This window comes from Heloderma suspectum, chromosome 2 (assembly GCF_057233095.1).
Source record: "Heloderma suspectum isolate Gila_16-S chromosome 2, 16-S_ref, whole genome shotgun sequence".
In the NCBI taxonomy this organism is placed as follows: domain Eukaryota; kingdom Metazoa; phylum Chordata; class Lepidosauria; order Squamata; family Helodermatidae; genus Heloderma; species Heloderma suspectum.
Window position 1 is genome coordinate 77466812 of NC_139459.1, and position 11291 is coordinate 77478102.

The following is an 11291-nucleotide window of genomic DNA, read 5'->3' on the forward strand; positions in this document are numbered from 1 at the left end:
AGAAAACTGGGGCCAAGATTCCTCAGCGAAATCCCAGCAAAGCTTGAGCCAGTGATGAAAACACTGCAAAGAAGCCAGCTAACCACAAAACGTCTCTGAGAAGGGATCCAAGGTTTAGTACATTGTGATGACTGCAAGATCGGGATTTTCAAGCACCAAAGGAGTGTCACCTGCAAAGCCTAGAGCAGCCAGACTACAAAATAACTGCTACAACAAGCTATGTTAGTTTGGCTTTTTCCTGAAACTCTAGCCTTGGAGAAATTGACAGGGCCTTGTTTTCAACCCCTTTGACCCAAGCTGACCTCAGTAGATGAAATCTTGTTTTTCTCCTGGACTTACAGATACTTGTTAACTGTAACTCCTCAGTTTCACAATTCTTGTACATATAAAAACTTGAACAACAATCAGCTCTCGGGATGGGAGAGCACAATTTAAAGTGCTAGTTATGACCTACTAAGTCCTACATAGCTTGGGACCAGGTTATCTGAAAGACTGTGTTCTCTTATACAAGCCTGCCCTTAAGAATCTCAGGATAGCCCCTTCTATCTGTCCTGCCAATGTCTGAAGCACATGGGTCAGGAACCTGAGGGAAGGCCCAGTTTGCTAAGGGCAAGAGAGGCCTTTCTAGCCCAGTCTATGATGCCCTTTGGCTAGCAGGCAAGGGCATGTTTATTTAGACAGGTCTTTGGTCCATAAGCTGACTTGTAAATATGTTATAGTTGGTTTTAATGGGTTGTTTTTATTGATTCTAGTGATGTTTTATCTGCCCTATTTTTATAATTTTACTTTATATTTTATTGTATTTATGTTATTATTGCTACCTGCCTTGAGCAGCATTTGACAGAAGGATGGGATACAAATCCAACAAACAAATAAACGTGAATTCGGGTACTGAGTGTCAAAGTCTATAGAGTCAATACACAGTGCTCAGAGGAACTCCAAAGTTTGCAGAAGTACATTTAAAAAAACCCAAGGGGGCAAAAATATCCAAGAACAGCCCAATGAGGGCTGTGCATCTGCTGTGGCCATGGAATGCTGGGTTTTTCTGGGCGAGGGAATGGAAAGGTGGGCATGGATGGATGGATGAACAGTGTACTCTTCCACACTGCTACATTTTTTGCAGTTCCCATTTGTAGAATTTCTAAATGATACATGAGAACCCTACTGAAGGGGGCTTCCTATAGGAAGCGAAAGAAGCACATGAAACATCCTACTAATCCTAGGAACTTCTTCCTCAGAAGTGTGCTGCACAGTTCTTTACCAAGCTAGAGCTGACAAAGAAAGCTGCCCATATGTGTGCATGTGTAGATACAGGGATTGCATACATGTGGGTTGGTACATGCCTGATTTGACAGTATACATTTGTATTCTTTAAACCAAATGCCAACTTTAAATTGGTTACAATAATGAAGCAACTTCCCCCATTCTTTAAATGAACCTTACTTACTACCATGCTATTGCAAATCACACAGATACGCTTACTTATGATAGCTGCAAGAAATAGCTGGAAGGCCTCTACTTGCTTTCCCTCCCTCTTTTTGGGCAATGCAGTGGGGAAAACTGGGCTTGCTGGACCCACATCACCATGCCATCCAGAGGGAGCATGCAAGTAAGTGAGCAAGAGGATGAGGTGTCTGTGCCTTGCCACCTTTGCCCACTTGCCCTCTCCCTGTAGGAATGCAATAGTGGGGACTGGACTCAACCTTCTCTGCTACAGAGGGCTACCAAGGCAGAGGCTTGCACACAGCCTGTCCTGAGGTAGTGCCACAGGACCCAATCTTCCCAGCCATCCTGAGAGAGAAAGAGGATAAGCAATGATGAGGAGGCAGCCATGGCTTTCACTTGCTGGGCAGTCCAACTAGATACCTGCCTCTGTCCATTTCCCTAGCTGGGTAGAACAATGGGAACAGCTGACTTGTCCCATTCTTTGCTAGTTTGACTTCTGTGCTCCCTCTGGCCACCAGAGGGAGAGGTCAAGCCAAACCTCCACAATCTAGTACTCTCCAGGTGTTTTGAACTTCAGTGGTCAGGAATGCTGGGAGTTGTAGTCCAAAACATCTGGAGAGCACCAGGTTGGATTGGGCAAATGATTGGAGGTGGATGGCCCTTCCTTGCAGCCACCACTCATTTGGCCATTTTCACAGGTGAGCAAGAAGTAACAGCAGCTGCTGCCCTGTGCCACTTGTGAACCGAGTCTGGATGGCAGTGAAGGAGTGGGTAGGATATGTTGTTCTTGCTCTGCACAGCACAGAGGCGGGGCGGGGCTGCCATACAAGGGGCCACAAATGTCCCAGTGGGTGCTGCACTTCAACAGCAGTGGTTGGCTGGCATTGCTGAGGTGCTGGGACCTCAGCAAACATCCCAGGGTGCTGACCCCTTACACAGCCACTGAGGGAATGGTAGAAAACATGACTAGAATAAAGGCAACATGGAGAGAGAGCACAGAAGAGTCATATGGCACCTTAATTACTAATACATTTATTCTGGCATAAGCTTTTGTGCAGTACAGCCCTCTTCAAATGCATGATGTGTTACTGAGAGTTCATATTTATATACAGAACATATGGGTGAGAACTGTAAGCAGTGAGTTCAGCAAGAAATTAAGAGAGCAATAGATATGCTCTAGTCTGGGAACCGACCTAGGAGCCTGTGCTCTGAGGTCGGTTCCCAAAAATCCAACCCCACCCCTCATCCGCGCTGTCTCGGAGGCAGCGCAGAGAAGCCCCATCCTCCACACTCAGAAGACGAGCACGAAGCAACTGAAAAGGGGTGGGGCTGGGGGTGTTCCAGGGAAGGGAGAGTGGAGCTGCGCATACGACACATCCTATGTGTCATACGGCAGCTTCCTCTCCCGGCTGCCCCCCGCCCCTGCCACTAGACAGCAAAAACGGCTGTCTAGCGAAAAAGAGCAAGGAAGGAGAGACGTGGAGGGAACGATCCGCCTGTGCCTCTCCTGCCTTGCTTAGGATAGGCGGTCACCTCCAAGGTCAGAGGCGGCTGCCTATCTACCTAGGATTGCGCCCTAAATGCAGGAAGTACTGACAGTGACAATTACATTATTAAGGGCACAATCCTATGCATGTTTAGACAGGAAAAAGTGCTACAACTCCCAGCATGCCCCAGCCAGCATGGTTGGCTGGGAAGCGCTGGGAGTTGTAGGAATTTTTCCTATCTAAACATGCATAGGATGGCACTCTAACAGTGGTCATTCACAGTGCATTTGTTGCTGATAGCACAAGCACTCTGGCACTAGGTAAGTGCTTTCTGAATATAATTTCCTTCTGACTTCACTGTTTACAATTCTTCCCCAACCCACATGTACTCCACATAAACCTGAAATTCTCCATAAAAAGAAGAAATTCTCCATAAGAAATTCTCCACACTGAGAGCCAGTGTGGTGTAGTGGTGAGAGTACTGGATTGGGAGCCGGGACATCTGGGTTCTACTTTTAGTCCCCACTCGGCCATGGAAGTTCACTGGGTGACTTTGGGCCCCTCACAGACTCTCAGCCCAACCTACCTCACAGGGTTGTTGTTGTGAGGATAAAATGGAGAGAAGGAGGAGGAGGATAATGTAAGCCGCCTTGGGTTCCTTGCAAGAGGAAAAATGGCGGGGTATAAATGCAACTTCCAACCCTACCCTCCCTACCAGGAATAGCGAGAAGTGCAGAGACGCCCCCGCTCGGTCACCACTGAGGAACTGCAACTCCCAAAGAAGCGGCTCGCCCTTCCCATCGCGTTTTGATTGGCTGAGCATGCCGGGGAACGGGTCGAGAAGGCACATCCAATCACATGACAAGAGGTTGGCCAGGCAGGTGTCGACGACTTTCAGGCCGTTCCTGGGTCAGGAAGCAACAGTAAGAACCAGACATGGAACAACCGAGTGGTTCAAAATTGGGAAAGGAGTACGACAAGGCTGCATATTGTCACCCTGCTTATTTAACTTATATGCAGAGTACATCATCAGAAATGCCGGGTTGGATGAATCAGAGGTCGGAATTAAGATTGCTGGGAGAATTATCAACAACCTCCGATATGCAGACGATACCACCCTAATGGCAGAAAGCGAAGAGGATCTAAAGAGCCTCTTGTTGAGGGTGAAAGAGGAGAGTGCAAAAGCTGGTTTGAAACTCAACATTAAAAAAACGAAGATCATGGCATCTGGCCCCGTCACTTCCTGGCATATAGAAGGGGAAGAAATGGAAGCAGTGACAGATTTTATTTTCTTGGGCTCCAAGATCACTGCAGACGGTGAAATCAGCCATGAAATTAAAAGACGCTTGCTCCTTGGGAGGAAAGCTATGGCCAACCTAGACAGCATAGTAAGAAGCAGAGACATCACCTTGCCGACAAAGGTCCATCTAATCAAAGCTATGGTTTTCCCAGTAGTAACGTATGGTTGTGAGAGCGGGGCTATAAGGAAGGCTGAGTGCCGAAGAATTGATGCTTTCGAACTGTGGTGCTGGAGAAGACTCTTACGAGTCCCCTGGACTGCAAGGAGGTCAAATCAGTCCATCCTAAAGGAAATCAACCCTGACTGCTCATTGGAAGGACAGATACTGAAGCTGAAGCTCCAATATTTTGGCCACCTAATGCGAAGAGAAAACTCCCTGGAAAAGACCCTGATGCTGGGAAAGACTGAAGGCAAAAGGAGAAGGGGACGGCAGAGGATGAGATGGCTAGATAGCATCACGGATGCAATGAATATGAACTTGAGCACGCTCCGGGAGAGAGCGCAGGACAGGAAGGCCTGGCGTGCTATGGTCCATGGGGTCACGAAGAGTCGGACACGACTGAACGACTGAACAACAATAAATGCAACAAATAAATAAATAAAGCTACATACATCTGATGGAGTGAGCTATAATCCAGGAAAACCTATGCCAGCACAAATCTGTTAAGTCTGTTGAGCTGCCACAAGACTCTTTGTTGGGTTTACTGCAACAGACGAACCCTCTATGCATGTTTAGACAGAAAAACACCAATTGTAGGGCTTTTCCCCTTATCTAAACATGCATAGGATTGCGCCCTTAATTACTCCTTTTTAGCCATCCCTTCAAACAAGTGGACCATTTCCTCTAAAAGAGGTGAGAACAAAGGGGCGACGAGGAAAGCCCTCCTCCGAGAGACATAATACAAAGAGCCTCCAGGCACTGACCGGGAAAGGGGGGGGGGGTGTTGCGTTGCAGCCTCTCGACCGGTAGAGGGCGCGAAACGCGCACGCCGCCAGTCAGAGTCACGTGACTGCCCGGGACCGTCGGCCTGGCTTTTCTTACTCACCCGCAGCGGCCGCACTCTGGCCTCCGCGCGCTGAACTCTACGGGCAACTCCCAGAGGCCCTCGCAGCCTTCACTTTCTTCCTCCGGCCCGCCCATGGTAACGGGGGCTGTAGTGCGTTGCTGCTTCTCTTCCTCCTCCTCTCTGTCGCCCGCCGCTTCACCCGTCGGCAGCGCCTCTTCTTCCATGGCTCCTTCCCGCCCTACTGGGAGGCGCGCAGCAGGGGGCGCTAGGACCCCGTGGCGCACCCGGGAACGGCCTGAAAGTCGTCGACACGTGCCTGGCCAACCTCTTGTCATGTGATTGGATGTGCCTTCTCGACCCGTTCCCCGGCATGCTCAGCCAATCAAAACGCGACGGGAAGGGCGAGCCGCTTCTTTGGGAGTTGCAGTGGTGACCGAGCGGGGGCGTCTCTGCACTTCTCGCTATTCCTGGGTAGGGAGGGTAGGGTTGGAAGTTGGCATCCTGGAGTAGCGAAAGTTCATTAAGATCAAAAGATTGTTTTGTTTTCCGGGCCGGTCCTATTTACATTGACTTAGAAATGCTTCAGTTGGCGAAGTGGGGTTTACTCCCAGGGACGCGTGCTGAGGATGAGAAGCATTATTGTCTGTCCGAGCCCACGGACCCTTTGCATTTCCAAGGCTTCGACGCTATGGACGTTTGCAGGGCAGCACATACCGTTGGACCACAGTAGGATAGGGTTGAGCAAGAGGCCCTGTCTTGTTATAGTGAATATTCCAGATGTTTGTCAGTAGATATGGTATATCAGTGTCGAGGGCAGAAGGTAGATCTCTGGATGATTTGCATTATTTTCGGAAGGATTTCTGACTGCTATTTAATAACAGCAACAAATGCCTTCCCCCCCTTTCCTAAATTATACTGTTGAAATGAAGAAAGCTTTGGAAGGGAACTTTGTGTGGAATAACTGTGCGCTCCGTTTAGTTCTGGTACTCAGAGCAAGCTCCTGGACTCAGAATTCCAAGAGTACGTCTTGTGTACTACTCTAGAATGCAGATGGTGGATCTTAGGGCTCCAGTAAAAACCATGATCCTGCATGCCTGAAGTCTGCCCACCCAGGTGTAAAGTACTCCTGTGTACGCTTCAACAGCGATGGTATTTACTCCTATATGCTTGTATAGGATTTTAGCTCTATCTCCTCCAGTTTGCAGAAAAGCATGGCTCATTATTTTCTGTAGGTTTATTTATGTAGAAACCTACTGCAGACCATTGATCCATCTACTCTGGCTGGCAGTAGCTCCCTCAAAGCTTTCAGGTCTTTCCCTGCTCTACCTGGAGATACCAGGGATTGAACCTATGACCTCTCACATGCAAAGTATGTGCTATATCTTTAAGCTATAGTCCTGCCCCAATATATTAAATCCTAAATATACTACAGCCCTAATCAGAAATGTTCCTCACATGCTAGAAGAATGGGTGAAGGGAGAGTACAGCCATGTCAACTCGTCCTGCTCCCTGGCATCCACACATACAGCATAAACATCTGCAGGGAGACTTCACATGTGCAGCTGTAGGCTTCCATGCAATCTGTAACCCTGCTTGCACAACATTCAGATCTCATGGAAGCCTTCTTTACAGGCATACAGCTGTAGCTGTGATGACTCCCTTCCCTGCAGATGTTCTACATATCGATGCCAGGAACAGAGCTAGTCCGTACACATGTTGATAGGGATGGTCTGTGTGGCCCTACACCCCCTTCACACATTAGTCCAATATGTGAGGAATACTTTTGAATAGGGCTTGAATATATTTAGGGCTGCAGCAGTATATCCCAGTTCTGTCACTTAGAGAGCAATCCTATGGCTGCTAGTCAGCAGCTAGATGGCCGTAGGATATCTGGTTTTCTGGGAACCAACCTCACCCCACTTCCACGCTGCCTTGGAGGCAGCGTGGAACAGCCCTATGCTCCGCACTCGCAAGAGGAGTGCGAAGCAGCCAAAATGGGCCATTCCTGGAAGGCGTTCCGGGGTGGGGTGGGGTGGGGTGGGGTGGTGGGAATGCCTGTACGACACATCTAATGTGTTGTACAGCAACCGCCTCCCCCGCTCTGCCCTCCTGCGGCTACACAGCCGCAATCGGCTGTCTAGGCAAAAATGCAGGACAGGAAAAGCGCAGAGGAAATGATCCCCTCAGTGCTTCTCCTGTCCTGCATTGGATAGGCGGTCGCAAAGGATTGTGCTTTTAGAGTCTAAGACTTAGAAGGTGGCTTTCTCTGCAGTCCATCTTGTACCTGTACTAACAGCTAAGTAGTAACCGCTATCCTACCCTGGTTCTAAGACTTCAGATCAGTTCTCCTCCTGTAGTAACCCAGAATGTATATATGAGAAGTCCTGCAGTAACTTACCACATAAACTTACAGTCTTACAGGATGGAAGCACCCCTTTATTTATACTTCTCTGCTGTAGGATTTGAAAGTAGTCCCTGTCAGGAAATCAGCTGCATACTACCATTGAATACAGTGTGCCTTATTTCAAAGAAAACAGGCACAAGACTATGCTGTAAACTAACCAATACAGCAGTATTAAACTACACTGCTCTCTCCCTCCCTTCTATACATTAGCAAAACACATCAATGGTGTTGTGATGCTATAGATAAGTGAATCACAACATCTAGCCACATTCTTCTATTTAATGGTTATCTGCTCATAAAAACCAAATGGTGTAGATCCACAGGAGTCTACATGACAGTAATGTCCCATACTCAAGTCGTAGGGGGACAAAGAATTAGGATTAATTTGCCTATACATTTTGTACCACTGATATTAGCATGTCACCATCCCCTTTGCCTCAAAATACATACTTTCGTTTCATACTCAAGGTCTTCGTGTGCTGAAGTATAATGTGTCAACATCGCCAAGGAGGTACTAAGGTGTTTTCAATACAAACACTGTCAAAAGATTGTGGGAGCTGAAATTGCGTAAGATTACTTAATTGCACTACGCTGATCTGGGACAAAAATAGAAACCAAGATTAACAAGTAGGATGTGCAAAACAATGTTACAGTGTGGAGTGCTGTTTTTCAGGATTCAAGCCACCCCATTCCATCCCAGCCCCATTTTTTTTTTTTTTTGTCTTTTGTTTGACTACACCACAGTAGTCAGTCATCAGCATTCTGTGGCCACTGAGCACATTCAGCCCTCATTGGACAATGTTGGGGATTTCCCCCCTTAGGTTTGATTGTACTTCTACAAGGCTTGTGCTTCCCCCAAACCTGTGTATGGTGCCATTTTGGCTACATAAGGAACAGCAGTGAAGAGTCTGAACATCAGAAGTAGGGAGAACAATACAAACACATTCAGGACATACACCTAATTTCATACAATTATTTATATATGCTTATGTACATAAAATATTTAGCCCTTCGGAACCTGATGATGCAAATGTTTCAGTGATGTTTCACTGCTAAGCAGAGTTCCAGCTTAAGTTAAACTACATATCTATATGGTCAGGTACTGATGTAAGGGAGATTTTTAGTAGATCTGAAATATTTTAACTTAGGGTGCAATTCTGTGCCTGTTTAGACTGAAAAAAGTGCTACTATTCCCAGCATGGCTGGCTGGAGCATGCTGGGAGTGCTAAGCAATATCTCTATAACATTTTCAGGCATACATTAGTTACATAATTAAGTAATATCCTAATCTTTTAAAAGTGCATGGATAATTTCTCATATAAATAGTTCTGACATCATTTTGCACAGGAAAAAATCAGTGCCAAAATGGTAAAAACAACAACACCCTATTCTATATGAAATCAATTTCATATTTTAGAGTAAGATTAACTTTGGGTGCAGTCGTATGGAATCTGAACTCGGAGGCCTACAAGTATCCAATGCAGAGCAGGAGGTACCCTCTACATTTAAGCAAGACAGGTGTTTTCACCCGTCTAGTGGAGTCTTCAGGGAGGGGGAGGGAAGGAGGTTGGGGTGGCCATAGGATATGTCCCATGGTTGCCACCCAGTCCCCCCCCCACAAACACCCCCTTTTCCCCATCTCCGCACTCTGTTTTTCCGAGCAAGGAGAGATAGCCAGCATGGTTCCCTCCGCGCTGGCTATGAGTGGGAGGGGAGCACAGTTTCCTGGCTCCAAGGTTGGAGCCCTGTTTCCAAACTCAGGACTAGGAAAGTGAAATATCCTATGTCCCCCAGACACTGTCCAGAGAACATAGGATTGCTCCCTTTGTTAGTACTGAAACTCCAAATTCAACATTTCAGTTCTGAAATGATTATCATATTTGACTAGGACTGGTAATATGTTCCCAGAGAGTGCATCAATATTTTATTTCTTTTGCAGTATGTACCTGTAAATCTTTAAGTTTTGATATAAGTATATATAATTTTTTATTGAAGACATCCCGTTCCTGCATGTTTAATATAGTTTGAGAAATAATTGTTAAATGGAAAGTTTGCTGACACAGTGGAAAGCCCCCGAGTTCAAAATGCTTCTCTTCTGCATTTTAATTTCAGCTTTCTGCTGCTTTCCATAAGTATCAGTAGTCACTAACATATGATCACCAACAGCTGTACTGTAATATTTTTATGACAAACAGAAAGGGAAGTACTTCTTCACACAGCACGTAGTCAAACTATGCAATTTGCTACCACAAGATGTAGTGATGGCCACCAATTTGGATGCCTTTAAAAGGGGGTTAGACAAATTCCTGGAGGAGAAAGCTATCATGTCCTGCTTGTGGGTTCCCAGTCGACAGCTGATTGGCCACTGTGTGAACAGAATGCTGGACTAGATGGACCCTTGGTCTGATCCAGCATAGCTCTTCTTATGTTCTTATTTGTTGTGTGTTAACCACTGCGATAACCAGAAAAACACAAGGCTGAATACGTTATTAGGACAAAGTCCAATACACTACATTTCATAACTCCTTCTCCCACCTAGACTCTAACACGTTTTTTAAAACAAGATCAAGCTGTACAAAAGTACTTTTAATTTTAGCCCATCATTCCTGTGCAACACTCCCTCCCAGTACCAAGTTCTGGATCCTCACTTCACCAAAGCGCATGTTACATAGCCATGAACCCTAGGAAGACTAAAATTTCCCAAATAATTATTTAAAATGTTGCCCCACCAAAATGCTCAGTTGTGTCATATACCACAACAATACTTGGCATATGCGTCACATTTTAAAGTGTTCAAAGTGCTTCACATGTGTTATCTAGCTGTAATCCTTTCAACTTTGTAAGGTAAATTGGTATTATTAATTTCCATACTGAAGATGGCTTGCCTAAGGCTACCTAGTGAGTTCACGGGAGAGGCAAGATTTGAACTAGAGACTTCCTGCTCAGTCTTTTACAGTGCAATCCTATGCATGTATATGCAGAAGTAAGCCCCATTGGGTTCAATGGGATTTACTCCCAAGCAAGCGTGCATAGGATTGCAGCCTTAGCCACTATGCTACATCTTACAATTTAGCAAAACATTAAAACAATAAAATATGACATCTGTCTTTAAATCTAAAAAGCTCCTCATTCATGTCCCACCCCTATTGTGTCTAAAGTTGTTGACTTTGTCTCACTGATTTAACATTTTTAATATTTCTCAAAAAATAATTTGAAAGAGTTGCATATTATTCTAATCCCTATTTTATGTGCGCCATAACAATATAATGAGTGATATTCAGTATGAATAGACTTTTGCCTAATAAGGGGAATATTCCAGTATTTCCTGAATTTTAATAATCACATATGGCTAGATAGTTATCTTCTGAACTGAATTTTGTATGAATTCATGTAAAAAAACATAACCAGTATATATTGAACTGGAAATGAATTCACTTTTCTCTAAATCGGACCTTTTTTCTTTCTTTTTTAAAGAGAAGTAGTGGTTGGTAGTGGTCTTCACAAAATAGTGGTTCGTATACACTTTGCCCATTTCTTTGATTGTATAGTTTTATCTGTGGTAATATGGACAGTGGACTGAAAGTGTACTTTATGCTCTCTTCTGTCAAAATCCATCTGTTCAAATGACTGTGTTGTTCAAGCCTGAT

General features: G+C 45.5%; 1 protein-coding gene across 3 annotated transcripts in view; it reads right to left on the reverse strand.

The window, feature by feature from the left end:
• DTWD2 (DTW motif tRNA-uridine aminocarboxypropyltransferase 2) overlaps nt 1-5480 on the reverse strand; it is a 128714-nt gene extending 123234 nt beyond the window's left edge. For all 3 annotated transcript variants that reach the window (XM_084833928.1, XM_084833927.1, XM_084833926.1), the window contains exon 1: nt 5280-5480. In XM_084833928.1, coding sequence (XP_084690054.1) covers nt 5280-5464 — 185 coding nt within the window. In that variant the 5' untranslated portion in view covers nt 5465-5480. The remainder of the gene's footprint in view (nt 1-5279) is intronic.
• Nucleotides 5481-11291: the final 5811 nt, after the last annotated feature.